The following is a 15,530-nucleotide window of genomic DNA, read 5'->3' as shown; positions in this document are numbered from 1 at the left end:
TTGCATTGCTACGGTGTCTCTGTTCCCTTACTGCTGGGCTGCGTCAACCAAGGAGCGAGCAACACTGTCCATGGGAGCTTTTGTGAAAAATATAAGGAAAATGTGCAGATTATTGTACAAGCACAAACCCATTCTGCTAGTGTTAGCAGAACATCATATCACAATAATGGTAATCCCAATTAAATGTGGAGGACAGAGATATAAACCCTAAGAAGTATTCCAAGAAATCCTCTAAAAGCCAGACACTGAAGAAATCTTGCAAATCCAAGCACCAAGATAAAGCAGGTTTCTCTGCTGATTTCCCATGATGTTGGGTTAGGAGATGAGGATGATTCTGCCTCATCCAATTCATGCGTTCAATGTGGCACTAGGGGGCATATTATCAAGAACAGCGTTAAAATTATCGCCGCTTTAGCGGCAGGAAACTGCCGCCAAAGCGGAGATAATGGGCTGATAATATGCCCTTGAGAATTCCCATAGAAGCCCATGTTCTGGTGTGAACCTGGGCTTCTATTGGAATTCTCAAGCGCATATTATCAAGCCCATTATCGCCGCTTTAGCGGCAGTTTCCTGCCGCTAAAGCAGCGATAATTTTAACGCTGTTCTTGATAATATGCCCCCAGATCGTCTATTATTGAGGTAGAATATTCTAACTAAAGACGCCTATTCACATCCAGATCAGTTATACCTGTTTTTCAGCTTGAGACCTGGGGCCATATTGCAACGTCTGCCCTGGAGGCGCAATGGGCATGTGCACCTCCAGGGGACTTTGGTATTAAAGAAGGGGCCGCAGATGCTTGTGCTACCCCTTCTGTAATACATATAGCACTGGCGCATATGTAGCACCAGAGATATCATTGGAGGGTGTTCACTCATTTGCATGGGGGCATTGTTCCACGCAAATTAAGGAATCACTTTGCCTCCGTGCCCATGACATATTATGGACAATGATGAAAAGGCAAACATGCCTTTAGGAGGCGCATTGAAAGTGCACCACAAAAAGGTGATGCACTTTCAGTGCGCCTCCTTAAGGCAGGCCTCTGGAGGAGAGAAACGGGGTTCCCATGAATCCCCCAGACATCCCCTTGCTGGCAGGTGCTTTCACTCACTGCACCCTCCTACAAAAGGATCTCTCTCCTTTCTTTAAAGTGCAGGTGGGTTGCCGCCTGCACTGTGAAACATGGAGCGGCTCTGAAGCAGCTGCTCCACATTTCAGTTGAATGTGCTGCCACTAGGGCAGCACGAATTTGTGACTGCACTTAGGGCATCGCATCTATATTAATGCGACACACTTTCCCTGTTTTCGCACAGCACACCTATTTAAAGGTGTACCATGGCGCAAACAGGTAACATGTGATGCATATGTAATACGGCCCTAGATCCATTACTGCAGCCAATGGGTGCATTATTACAACCTTGGAACAGGGGTCTTGCATATGCTTCTACAAGTGCTAACCCCTGAAGAGAGAAAGAAGCATCACCACTCAGGGAGATCCCAGACAAAGAACCATAGGTCAAGAACCATGCCCCTGTCATTGCGTCTGCTAGGAAATAAGGGCCTCAACAAAGTGGAAGGGAAGAACCCCCTGGACAGTGCTAAAAAACACTAAATAAACGGGGGTATGGGGAGGCAAGAAGGACCCCAGTGCACCATCTGCCGACTTGCATCAGTGCACCAAGAATGGCATGTGGCGTTCCCTATAGGGAGTACAACAGTAACAGAAACATATTGAGGAACACTTGTAAGGAACACAGGCTAAGTTTCCTGTCGGACAGGGAACAAGGCAACAGTGCATCCGCACAATACCATGAAAAAAATCCAATCAGAACCTAGGTAGAAAGCAAAGAAGACCGTGCATCAACCAGAGTAGACACCAACATGGTCAGAAATTAAGACGCATCCCAGAGAACAACTAGGGACCACAACCTGTCATTGACTGGGTACAGTGCAGAAAATAAATACCTGCCGGGGCAGGGATCCACACGGACAGCACACCAAGGGCGGTCACCCCAGTTTAGAGTTAGTTGAGGCTTCACTGACCGGGGCCGAGGAGCGCAACAGAGGGAGTTTGAGAGCTAAAAATGGCATGGAGGGAGAGATAGTATTCCCTCATCTGAGCCAGAGTTGCCCCAGAGCTGGGAAACACTGGAAGACGCAGCCCAGATTCTCACTCCAACTCCTAAATTGGAGGACTAAGGGGTGAGTCAGGGACACCACGTACACACAGTAAAGTTGGGGAAGGCCACAGCACCACCAGGTGACCTTGAGGATGAAGGACTGTGGGAGGGGGCCCTCGAGCAGTCCTTGGAGGAAGAAGAGGACCCCGACCAATGAGGAGCCGCCGACTACCGTGTCGTCAACAGCGTCATGTGGTGATCCTGCAAAAGCGACTACTAAAGCTGAAGACATTAGCCACACCGTTTGGAGTCAGGGTGCATGCATAGACACCACATGCACATAGGATGAGGGTGCGTGGTCGACACCGTAGACCTTGAATGTCTATAGAAAAATCACATTGTTTCATCGTATGAGGTCAAAATGGCCAGAGGTACCGCCTTCTGGTTCCATGTGGAAGTGCAGAAAATAAAAAAATTGATGCTTGCTCATCAGGGGAGGGCGTCTATGGACTCAAAAGACATCAAATCTGTTGTACAACGTTGTTACGGAGTCGCCCTACGCCGTATACCGATATGCAGAGGTACTGCTGTAGAAACATTTCGGGATCCAGTCTAGTGCCTGGGGATAATTCTAAGGTAAAGAATCTGTGGCTAGACGTCTCTATCAGATGTGCTTCTTAGATGTACCACCTATCTGCCTTCAGTCACAGATGTCATGCAGAGCTAGCCTGATAGGTCATTTAACTAAGTTAAAAATCTTGTTTAATGTTTTATAACGTTTTGAATTTTAAGTTAGCAATTTATTTTTTCAAACTTACAACCTCCATTAGTTCATGCTAACATATAATGTTTGAACAATAGATTCCATTTGTTTGTTTTGAGATATGATCTAACATTTGTCAATTTTATTTCAGTTTTAACAGACTCATTTCTTTGATCTATATTTGGTGCACTGGTTTTATACATCTCTGTGACATATCCCCATGTGCAAGAGAGGGTTCCTGGATACAACGAGGAACAAGTACTACAACTGCCAGTGACAATTTACCCTGTACTGACCGCAGAAAGGCACCGTCTTTTGCTGGTGCTTTTAATAAGCCATGCAAATCTTTCAGGACACATCCTGCAACGTTTTCTCCCCAGGCTGATAAACACTTGTATCAAAGACAAAGTAAAAAATAAAATATTTTACCATTAGATAGATATCCGACAGTGTTTGCTCAAATATCAGCCAAATCTAGGCCATTTGTTTACACAAAATACCATAAGGAGACATATGGCCATGTAGTGTTGGCAAGCAACATTACTCGTAGCAAATAATTGTTAAATGTCCCATCCACCCACTTTTTTGGGACAAAGAATGTCACTGCAGTCTCCATTATCATGAAAAACACTGCATTGGCATAACTCCAGTAAAATGCTCTATTACATACCGGTAATCTTCATTACTCCGGGTCCCGTTGTCCTCGTCCCATTCATTACAAAGTGGAGATAACCATCTCCTGACAGTAAATATCAGAGGAATGCTGGGACCTTAACCCCGTCCCTCTCACTGGGAGTACACAATCAGCACTTACCCAGCATTCTGCTTGAACAACCAAACCCCTACAGGAAGGCCAGCTGTCTGGGAGGGAGGGTGGGCCTATGAATGGTACGAGGATAGCTGGACCCAAAATAATGAAGATTACCAGTAAGTAATAGAGCATTACCCCTAGGTCCCTTATGTCCTCGTCCCATTCATTACAAAGTGGAAAATACCAAAGCAGAAAACCCGGCCTTCCAAACCCACAGTTACACCCAGGAAACCACACCATAAGGCAGTAACCCATGGGAAGCAAAAGGGAGAACAGCAGGAAACAACAGGAGACGACCAAGAAAGACAAAGAAGAGGACAACCCACTAAGGGCAGCCAGCATACACCCGGAACCCCCCCCCCCGAGTGAACATGGAAGGGGGAGAAAACACCAAACAAAAAAAAAACAACGGAAGACACCCACAACAAAAGGATAGTGAGAAGGCCACACAAAGAAGAAGAAGACCCCCAGCGGCCAAACCGACCAGCAAGCCAGAACAGGCCAGCAGGGACACAACCAACCGGGACCAAGGAAAACAGAAGGCGACAGCAAGGAGGCAGTTAACCAGAGAAACTGGAAATAGAGCACCCGGGACAACCAATGGGAAATTCCAACCCACCAAATGGAGGCGAGCACGCCAAAAAGGCGACCAAGCCAAAAAGGAGCCAAGGAGGCACCCCAAAGAGACCCCAAAGGCAAAGCCCCAGAAGGGAAACAGGCACCAAAGCAACCAACACCCTGGACCGCAGTGGATCAGAGAAGACAAAGGCCCAACTGGACTTGTCCAAGGGAGCCCACAGGACAAAAGGCCTACAAGCCCAGCACCACCAGGGTGGCACACAGGACGCGGCAGCAGCACAGACACAGAGCGGGCCCCATCAAGAACAGAAGGGAGGCCGAGACAGACAAACGGACACCCAAGCAGCTCCAAAAAGACAAAAGGAAGAACGGAAGGTCCCACAACCAAGCAAGAAGGGCAAAAGGGCTAACCAGAGGACAAACCCCAACACCACTGGGCAGCCATACTGGAGAAAGCAAAACGGAAAGAGGCCAAGGCCAGCCAACAGGGCACAGGCACAAACCCAAAGGACCACCCAAGGGCAGGACCACCCAGTTCAAACTAGGAAGGAGGAAAGCACCGGCCAGGCACCAGCCCCCCTCCAACCAGAACAACCCGGCCCCCATAGAACCCAGAGGACAAAGACCCCAAAACCCCACAGAAGAGGACCAGGCCCCAGGAAAGAATAGCCAGCACCAACCACCAGAGCTGCCATATGACAACCACCAACCACCCAGCCCAGAAGGCCAAGCCACAGCGAGAGCCCAGGAACACGCCAAGAGCCAGCAAAGGCTAAGGCACACACAAAAAAGCCAGGGAAACAGGAACACAACCTCAGGAATGCCGACCCACAAAGCCCACAGCGCCAGAAGGGAGCATGCCAAGAACCCAACAGAAACCAGTCTCCAAAAGAACAAAAGACCAACCAGGAGGACCAGACAGCCAGACCCCAACCAAACCGAAAAGGACAGGAGAAGAGCCAGAGACCAGAACCCCCAGAGGTCAAACGCCCCACAAGGAACAAGGCTGCAAACTGAACCAGGGACCATTAGAAACGGCAGCAGAACAAGCCAACCAGAGACTCAACCAAAGAGACCAGGCAGACAGCCGACCAAACAACAGACAGGCCAGCAAAGACTGGAGACCAACAACCCAGAACCCGCACAGGCTCAGAAGGGGTGGGATAGGGCCAATTGCCACAACCCCTGAAACCCCCAACCCCAAGGGGATGACAAACGAACCTCCAAAACCAGCCAAGCCGGAGAGGCAACATAAGCCAGGGCAGAAGCCAAAAAGACCACACAGGCATGCAAACTCCACGGCCCAGCATGCACAAAGGGCGGGCAGGAGCAGGGGACAAACCCCAGGGCAGAGGACAAGAAACCAGCCACAACCAGTGCAACAGAGTGCAAAAAGGAAACAGGCAACCCGCCCAGGCAGGAGGACCCGGCGCCCCAACCCTCACCCGGTAGAAGCCCCACGCAGTGCACTGGCCGAAGCAAAGGACAGGGAGGTCAACAGAGACACCGGCACAGAACCGCCGGACCACGCAGCTGGCCAGACGCAATAAAATGAAGGCAACAGCCAAAGAAAAACAAAGCTGCCGGCAGTGAGACAATGGAGGGAGCAGAGAAGCCAGAGGTACAAGACCTCGCCCGAACCCCAGCACCAGGCCCCGGACAACCAGCAGCAAGGTGGGCAGATCCCCAAAGCAGCAAGACAACACCATGGGACTGCACCCCGACAGGGGAGGGGGGCCCACTGACTGACAGACACACACACCGGGAGCCAGACCCCGGGCGGCCACGCAAGGAAGACAGGAGCGGGCGGACATGCAAAGACAGACCCAGACCGGCAGGAACACCCCAACCCGCAGGAACCAACAGCAGAGGGACCAGCCAACCAACAGGTGGCAAGCACACAAGCCAGAACACCGACATCAGGAAAAAGGGGCCGGGGCACACCAGGCAAAACACACCCCAGAGCCGGCTCAAAATCCACAGGAGTCAGTGAAACCAAGGAGGCAGATCCGGAGGCCAAGCAGAACCAGCAGCAATCCCGCAGACCAGGAGCGACCGGATGCAACCCCTCGACTGTCAACACACAAGGGGGGAAAGAAAGAAGAACACCCACAGTGGCCCAACGCAGGGGGAACCAAAACCAGGCAACGGAGGGGCCAGGGACCCAATGGCCGGAGGACCGTGCCACAGAGCAGCAGACCCATGCAGACAAAGCACAAAAAGGGAAACTTCCAAGAAACACACAACCCCAGGGTCCCCATACAGGCATGAAAAGGCCAGAGTCATCCCAGCAGCCAGGGGCAAACAGGGCGGAAAGGCCACCGGCCACAAGAAGGGCCAACGAAGGAGGAGCTCTGGGGCAATGGGGAAGACAACAAAAACCCGGAGCCCAACACCTGCCAAAGAAAACCCAGCAGTACCAGGCAGGAAAATGCAGGCACCCCACCAGGGGTGAACCAAGCCAGAGAAGAGCCACAGACCAGAGCAAGCCCAGGAGTGCACGCAAGGAAGCAGGCAAGGGAGGATGCGACCACCCCAAGAGCGCAAACAAGTGAGAAGCACAAAGCGGAGCAGGCCCAGCACATAAATGAACCAGAGGCCATCACTCCTGGGCAAGCAATGCAGCAACGGGGGCCGAAACCCACCAAGATGCCACAACAGGACCTCCACAGAGCACACAGGCAAGGAGGCATGGCCGAGGAAGGAGACCAACCACGCACCACTGAGCACACCAAGCGACAGCAGAGGAAGAAACGCTGAGCCAGCCATGCACACAGCCGAACCAGTGCCAACACCGAAGTAGGGGCCGAACCCCCCCCCCCCCCGAGCGACCATGGCAGGCTCAGAACCACAGGACGTGGATACGACCCCGAGGCTCGAACATTGGTGTCCCAGCACCAAAGTTGGGAGTCCAGCCGTGAGACCACAACCCCTCCCCCGAACAACATGAAAACAGGTGCAAGGCACAGCAACAGCACCAGGCACCCAGGCAGACCCCCAAACAGGGAGAACCGCAGAGAAGAGAGGAGACCAGGCACCAACTGGCCATGACACAGCACCAGAGAAAGACAATCCGACCAACACAGCAGGGGCACAAGCCCTGGACACCCATGGACCGGCACCACCAAAAAGGCCCCAAAAGCAACAATGCCAGCAGCACAACCAGGACAACCGCAACGCAGCACTAACCAGGGGATGGAAGGTACAAACAAAGCCCCAAACCCACCCCAGTCAGCCCATGGCACACCAACAGCACCCCTGCTCAGACAGGAGGAGCAACCAGCCCAGTTGCCAAGCACACCAGGGGCAGCAAAGACCAACCCACAGCCAACCAACAGGCCGCAAGGGGGTCTGGAGCCCCAAGGCCAAAAGAATAGCGAGCCAGAACACTGCTGCGGGGAAAAACATGTGTGCAACAAATAACCCAGAGCCAAAGGACGACTGACCCGCCCACTGACTCAAACCAGGCTCCCTAGCCCCAAAATCGGCCATCTGAGCCGTGAAGGCACACACCCAGCAGTGTCGAGTGAAAGAAGCAGGCAGAGTGCACATGGAGGAGGACTGGCACGCACAACGGACATCCCGAGGCAGACCCCCAGCCATGCACCGCACAACAAGAGAAGAGAAGAAGAGCAACACAGGCAGAGCAGCTATCACCGATATGAGGTACTCACCAGGGGGGAGGGGATGGTAAACAGGAACAAGGCTCCCACCAACCAACCATCTCAAGGGGAACCAGGATCCATGCCAGGGCAGGGAAGGCAACCCAACAGGGAGTCTCAAATGCCCCAGCAACTGGAGAAGCAATGTGAAAATCCACACGCACCAAAAACAAAAAGACATCACTGTGCGGTATTCACCAAGGGGAGGGTCCGCAAGGCAAGAATAAGGCCCCCCCCTCCACAGCCAGCCAGACTAAGGCAGGGGAACCAGCAATCGAGCACGTCTTCCACCCGGCCAGGCCACAGGAAGATGCGCCCTGCAACCAAGAAGGAACCGGGAGGCCGGCGCACCAGCCACAAAAGGTCAGCCGGCACGCAAGAATCGGTTGGGAACACCCAAGCCTCCCAGCAAGCACAGCTGGAAGGCAGACCAGCAGACTCCCCACCCGCCCAGCCAGGCAGCCTTATGGGGAGAGGAAGAAGAAACGCCACTCAAGCCCAGCAGGAGCAGCACCTCATCCCAATTCTGTCGACAGACAGAAAAAAAGAACAGGCGGAATGCTGATTATGCACTCCCAGTGGGAGGGGGGGTCAGGGTCCCAGCATTCCTCTGGTCTTTTTTTCTGTGGGGAGATGGTTATCTCCACTTTGTAATGAATGGGAAGAGTACATAAGGGACCTGGGGGTAAAGACATTGCGGACCCACTGTTTTTAGGGCAGCTCCTCCAATGTCATTTCCTCTAGTTTGTTTCCTGTACAAGACTGCCATGTTAACCATGGTGGTCACCGACAGAAAAAGCCCACAAGTGTTCAGCAAGTGCTGGGTGAATGCTCTGAGTCCATGGGTAATTCATATTTTTTTGATACTGAACATTCAGCGGCACTTTTGGAGTTTGCCTTAAAAAAAAAGATCCATGTGATGTCAAACTTGCCCTCAGAGTTTTTTTCTCCCAACCATTTTCTTCCTAGATTTCACAGGCTGGCCACGGCATCTGCAGCATAAGCTACTTTTGGCAGGAATATTTCAGTTGGGCATACTCTGGAGACAAACTGATTGTGTCCTGGAATTTTATATCCCCCAGAAGAACTTTTGGGGTAGTTCTAGCTTGTTGCCAAGTGGAATCAGAAGTCAAAAATGACTGAGATTGTGACCATCAAGAATGGCCAGTTCTTTTAAAAAATCCAACAAAACATTGCTGAAGTTTGCATCCTTTAAGTAAATCTGGCCAAAGCCATAGTGAAATGAATGTTACTTCTTGGAACAAAGTTGACTAAAACAGGTTACCTAAAATGATGTCACACAATAGTCTCTTGAATACTCCAACTCATTTCACTCCTTTTAGCAAATGTATGCTCTGACTAAACGCTTCCATTTTTGGTCTCGCTACAATTTTCTAATTCTTTTTCTTGGCATTGATTTTTCCATTCCGCCATCTGCACAGGCTTGTCCCCAATCTACCATATCTTCATCTAATTTTGAAATTAGTCCATTAGTAAACATAATTTTTTTTGTGTTTACCTTGAATCTTGGGGTTTTTCATTAGGTGTAGAAATCCAAACCTCAAAGTTGTACTAACTGTTTCGATTGAACCGTGGAACAGAATAAGTGTGGTCATTACCAAGGTATCCCAGTTGAACACAGTAGTCGGATTGCTTTTCTCCTGAAATAAAATGGTTCACATACAATTATAAGAGGCTGATACACACCATCGACTTATGAAGCAATTCCTTTTTAGGACCTAATGCATCATCCATTCACAAAAGTTATGCTGTACAATTATTTATTCTCCAAGTTTGTCTACTGAATAAATGTTATTTGTTGTACCGCATCAGTCATTAGATATTCTCTGCCGAACAAGTGGTCCTCTTCTCCACCTAACTTATCAAATAGACATATTTAAGTACAGATCTCGATTTTTACAGCTCTGCAGATGTATTCTAGTGTATGAGGCACTCAGCCCCCCTACCCATACTGTAGGGCAAACCAACAAAACTACAGAGCTCCTAAATCAAAACTTCTACTTTTGTGAATTGTTTATTCTGAGAAATTTACCTTGTGGGCCATTTACCATTTATGTTCTCTTATGCTATCACTTGCCTTCTTCACACTCTTAAGTGATCTCCTTTTCTATAGGTTTTTCCTATAGAACAACTACTCTTGTAGATTTTTCGTTTAGAATTACTATCACCTGAGAACCATGGTGTAAGGAAAGGATACTATTAACATAGCTCTCTTTCATGAGAATATTATTTGCAGGCAAACTATTATAATCAACACTCAGTTACAGGACTTGGGCACCTTTTACAAAGGGAAAACTCTACCTAAAACTTGCTTTTAAAGTACATAAAAGAAAGCATTACCAAAATGAATGGGCGAGTGAGTCAAGGATTCTAGCTATTAACTGTACAGATTAAATGCGCTTTTACAGGGTCTAAAATAAATAAAGTCCACACTGACGCTATCATATTAAAAATACTGCGATTACAAATACGGAGTAAACTATTATTATGTCATGGAGCTGAAGAAAAGGTATTCTTCAAGGATAACTGTACCACGGACTATGAGTCTGTGTCGCTATTTTTAGTCCTTGATTTTTCTTCAAAAATTATAACTTTTTGAAATGCATATCAAATCCTCTCCCAGTCAATTACACGTGGTGGTAAATTGAGTATTATCCATGTAAATGCCATGCCATGTTTTAATAACAGACAATGTTGTGTTTCTATGCGACAAGTGTTGGTGGCATTTCTATAATTTGTTTTTTCTGAGTCCTCTTTTTTGTTATATGTGACCAATAATTCAGCAAAATATTGTAATGCTTCTGTTGAAATTTGTTTGGACCTGTTTATGTTTATCTGAAATGCCAAAAATTGAAGATGGTCAGATGTTGTGTTGAAATCTTGTTGAATCCTTTAAATTGAAAGATCATTTAGTGGCCAATCATTTAGGAATAAGGGAAAAAATAGTTTCATTTACCTTAATAAGATGCTACTAATGATATAAAATTAGAGAAGGCTGATGCAGCCAACATGAGGTTCAAAGGCAGGACGTTGTATTGTTAATGTTTTCTTACATAATACAAAGCCATAGATCTAATGCCATGCTGTAGATGGTTAAAATGCAGGTCCAAAGGAAAAATGTTAAGCTTTTATTTCTTCTCCCACCTAGTTTCCATTTTAAAATCAAGAAGAAGCCTGAATTCTTGCATGTCTACTTTCCTTCTCATCAGGAGGTAACCTGAGTGGAGTCTATTGTCCTTATAATTCAGTGGAACTAGTTACACCATATGCGTTTTCTGCAAGATTGCACTTCATCATGTGGAGGAGACCAGTGGAAAAGAAAATGTTAGTGGTGGAGCTCTATTTTTAAAACATTTCCTCCTGACAATTTCTAAGATCATTTGTATTTCCTGGGGGGCAAGATAAGCTCATCTGCCAGGCTTGTTTTTTGTTTCCTGCTTACGTCGAAAAAGATATTTACAAGAATCTCTGCAAGTTGACAGAAATGTAATTAATCCATGCTACTTATGGTTTGTTATTTTTATGTCACCACTTGTCTTGTCTTATTTTATGCAGATTTGAACAGAGCAGTATAACTGGGAAAGTTCTCCTGGCACTTAGGTGTGAGTCTTGGTACTCCTAAGGCCTAGTAGGACTACTTGAAAAGCCAGATCTTCATCATTTGCAGAATTCAAGAAGTGAGGAGGAGGCTCTTATGTGTAGATTCAGGTCATTCCATGCTTTAGGAGAGATGTAGGTGAAGGCTTGACCACCAGATCTAGTTTTCGATATGCATGAGATTTGTGCAAGTAGGGGTTCGGATGAGCATAAGTGTCTGGAAGGTTTGTGAAAGCAGATGCGAGTCTTGAGGTATACTAGGCCAGTGTTATGAAGTGCCTTGTAAGTGTGCATAGGGAATTTGAATTTCACTTGTTTGTCAGCTTGCTAAAAGATTTTTGACAAAAATATGTTTAACATGAAGCTCTGCATATTTCTAGGAGCTGGCAGACTACAGTTAAGAAATGTGATTGATTCAGGCTTCCAGTGAGAATGGATTTTTCCCCCTCCTAATTAGGCAGTTTATAGGGGGAACAACCTTTACAACGCAACTTTTACAACGCACTACCTTTACAACGCATTTTTTACAACGCATAATCCATTACAACGCATGACATTACAACGCATGACACTACAACGCATTTTTAAAAACTACCTTTACAACGCATTCCATTACAACGCATACTACCATTACAACGCATACCATTACAACGCATAATATTACACTACACTATCCAACACTTACCCTACTGTTGCACCCCCTGGAGTTAGAATAGTAATTTTTACCCCGATACTATCCAACACTTACCCTACTGTTGCACCCCCTGGTGTTAGAATAGTAATTTTTACCCCTATACTATCCAACACTTACCCTACTGTTGCACCCCCTGGAGTTAGAATAGTAATTTTTACCCCTATACTATCCAACACTTACCCTACTGTTGCACCCCCTGGAGTTAGAATAGTAATTTTTACCCCTATACTATCCAACACTTACCCTACTGTTGCACCCCCTGGAGTTAGAATAGTAATTTTTACCCCTATACTATCCAACACTTACCCTACTGTTGCACCCCCTGGAGTTAGAATAGTAATTTTTACCCCTATACTATCCAACACTTACCCTACTGTTGCACCCCCTGGAGTTAGAATAGCAATTTTTACCCCTATACTATCCAACACTTACCCTACTGTTGCACCCCCAGGAGTTAGAAAAGTAACTTTTACCCCTATACTATCTAATACTTAGCTTAAATGTAATTTAATATTATGCGTTGTAATGGTATGTGTTGTAAAGGTAGTATGCGTTGTAATGGAAATGCGTTGTAAAGGTATTTTTTAAAAATGCGTTGTAGTGTCATGCGTTGTAATGTCATGCGTTGTAATGGATTATGTGTTGTAAAAAATGCGTTGTAAGTGCATGCGTTGTAAAAGTGTGCGTTGTAACGTCATACATCCGTTTATAGACACCAATCAACATGTAGGTTGCTTCCGGTGTTTATACTGTTTGGCAAGCTGTCTGAAAGAAATGTGATTTATACAGGGCTACTGATTTAAAAATTGTACATGTTAAGCACATTTACAAAATGGTCCTAATTAATATTTTACAACCACCTTGTCAAGTGTAGACACCAGGGGCTGTATTGCATAAGTGCCCGCGGGCGCAATGGGTGTCTGCACCGACTTTGTGTTCCCCAGAGGCACGTTGGTATTACAGAAGGGGCTGCAGACAATTGTGAGGCCCCTTCTGTAATACTGATTGCGCTGGCGCACATAAAGCACTAGTGCTAGCTTCAGGGGGCGCTCCCTTATTTTCATAGGTGTGTGCCCCATGCAAATGAGGGAATCCATTTGCCTCTGCACCCGTGCCGTATTACAGACGTGGGCGCAGAGGCAAAAAATCTATCAGGAGGCGCACTGACAGTGGGCCATCAAAATGGTGGCCCACTGGCAGTGCTTCACCTGATGGCAGCCCTCTGAAGGGGGGAAGAGGGTCCATTGGACGCCCCAGACATTCAGCGACTGCACCCGCCTGCAAGGAGATCTCTAATTCCCTTTAAAAGTGCAGGCGGGTTGCCCCCTGCACAGTGAAAACACAGAGCGGCTTCAAAGCAGCCGGTCTGTTTTTCACAGGAATGCGCTGCCCCTAGGGCAGCACATGCCATGAATAGGGCGCACTTTTCCTGTTTGCACCTGGTGCGCCTGTTTTAAGGTGCACTGGACGCAAATAGAGAAAGTGCACCCTATACATGATAGGGCCCAAAAATGTGCATCTTGATGGATTAATTTGTCTTATGATGAGGGCTCATGAGCCTCTATTGTCATGGATTTTCCTATGCAGTGCAAACTTCTTTCCGTTTACTCACCTTTTGGACACTTACATAACTTCTACATGGCATGCACTCAGCAATGGCACTAGTGTTTGATATAATTTATTATATTGGTGTAATTTTTTCTTATACCCACAGAGTATTGTGGAGGTCTCCGAACCCGGATATATACATTGCAGTTGGTGAGTAACTCCCACTTGTTATGATCCATATACATTGGTTTTGCATTCTTCGTTTACGATATATCTTTCAGAACATCCTATCTTTGGGTCCTAATCTAAATAAAGGATTCTTACGCGATCCTGTTACTTGATGATGTAGCATGCACAGGTCACAAATTGTTACCTCAGGACTTTTATATAGCATTTATTAATAGTCTAAGTCCAGTGTTGTTAGGCACAACACTAAGCAAACTCTTCTTTTTATTACTTACGGTATTTGACGTGTCAGTCCTGATGAAAACTCAACCACAATTTAAAACCCAGGTAGGTTGAAACCTCGATGTCTACATGATTAAAAGCTTGCTTGAATGCAATAACAAATGATAATGACATTAAGTTAACTCTTTAACACTGGACATTTAGGGTCTAATTTATAATTTAACAGACGCCACGTCGTTCCTCCAGGGGGACATAGTAAATTACTCCATCCCCATTGCGGAGGGACCACCCATGAAATGTATAAATGACCTCCAACCAGGCTGTCATTTATAATACATTGACAGTAACCACTGTCCAAGCAGTTTTCTTTTTTTATTTTCAAACAGAAAATCCTGAAATAAATATATGCATTATACACATACATATATATATTTTTTTCACAGTTAGGCTCACATTTCACTTAAACGAAACCACAGAAATTCAGCATTTATAGTTATCTGAGATAACTATAACATAACTTATCATCCACAGAACCACTCACATACCCACTCACAGGCCCATTCAACCATTTGTACATCCACTCATACAACCACTCACATACCCATTCACAGACCCATACCAGTACTCACACACCCACTCATTCCTCCTCAGAGCTGCTCACACACCCACTCACTCACTGATACAGCCTCTCACAAAACCATTCACTCACCCATACAGCCACTCATACAACCAGTCAATCATCCACACACCCACTCACTCACACAGCCATACACTTACCCATACAGCTACTCACACACACATTTATTCACCTATACAACACCTCACATAACCCATATAGCCTCTCAACACAGCCACACACTCACCCATACAAGCACTCACATACTTACTCACACACGCAGAGTTATTCACACAGACACTCACTCTCCAATACAATCATTCACACACCAACTCACTTAAACAATCACTCACTCACATAGCCACTCACTCACCCATACAGCTACTTACATACTCAGTCACTCAGTCATACAGCCATTCAGACACCTAGTTACTCACCCATACAGTCACTCACTCATCTAGTCACTCACCAACATAGACACACACCCAGTCACTCACCCACACAGCTACTCACACACCTACTTTTACACATATACAGCCCCTCACACACCCATACAGCCAATCATACACCCATAAAACCTCACATACAATAACTCCCACACCTATAGAACCACTCAGAACCCTCTCACAAATCCATACCAACACTGACACAACCACTCACTGACCTACAAACCTAGTCAGAAATCCACTCACTCATCCATACAGTCACTCATG

At 46.8% G+C, this 15,530-nt stretch overlaps 1 protein-coding gene across 6 annotated transcripts in view; it reads right to left on the bottom strand.

Moving 5' to 3' along the window:
* LOC146798510 (cytochrome P450 2F2-like) overlaps positions 1-15,530 on the bottom strand; it is a 443,597-nt gene that overhangs the window by 121,436 nt on the left and 306,631 nt on the right. For all 6 annotated transcript variants that reach the window (XM_085625789.1, XM_085625794.1, XM_085625792.1 and 3 more), the window contains one exon: positions 9,453-9,594. In XM_085625789.1, the coding sequence (XP_085481915.1) occupies positions 9,453-9,594 (142 nt within the window). The remainder of the gene's footprint in view (positions 1-9,452; positions 9,595-15,530) is intronic.

Source organism: Triturus cristatus, chromosome 9 (genome assembly GCF_964204655.1).
Source record: "Triturus cristatus chromosome 9, aTriCri1.1, whole genome shotgun sequence".
Classification (NCBI taxonomy): Eukaryota; Metazoa; Chordata; class Amphibia; order Caudata; family Salamandridae; genus Triturus; species Triturus cristatus.
This window is presented reverse-complemented; position numbering and strand designations above follow the sequence as displayed.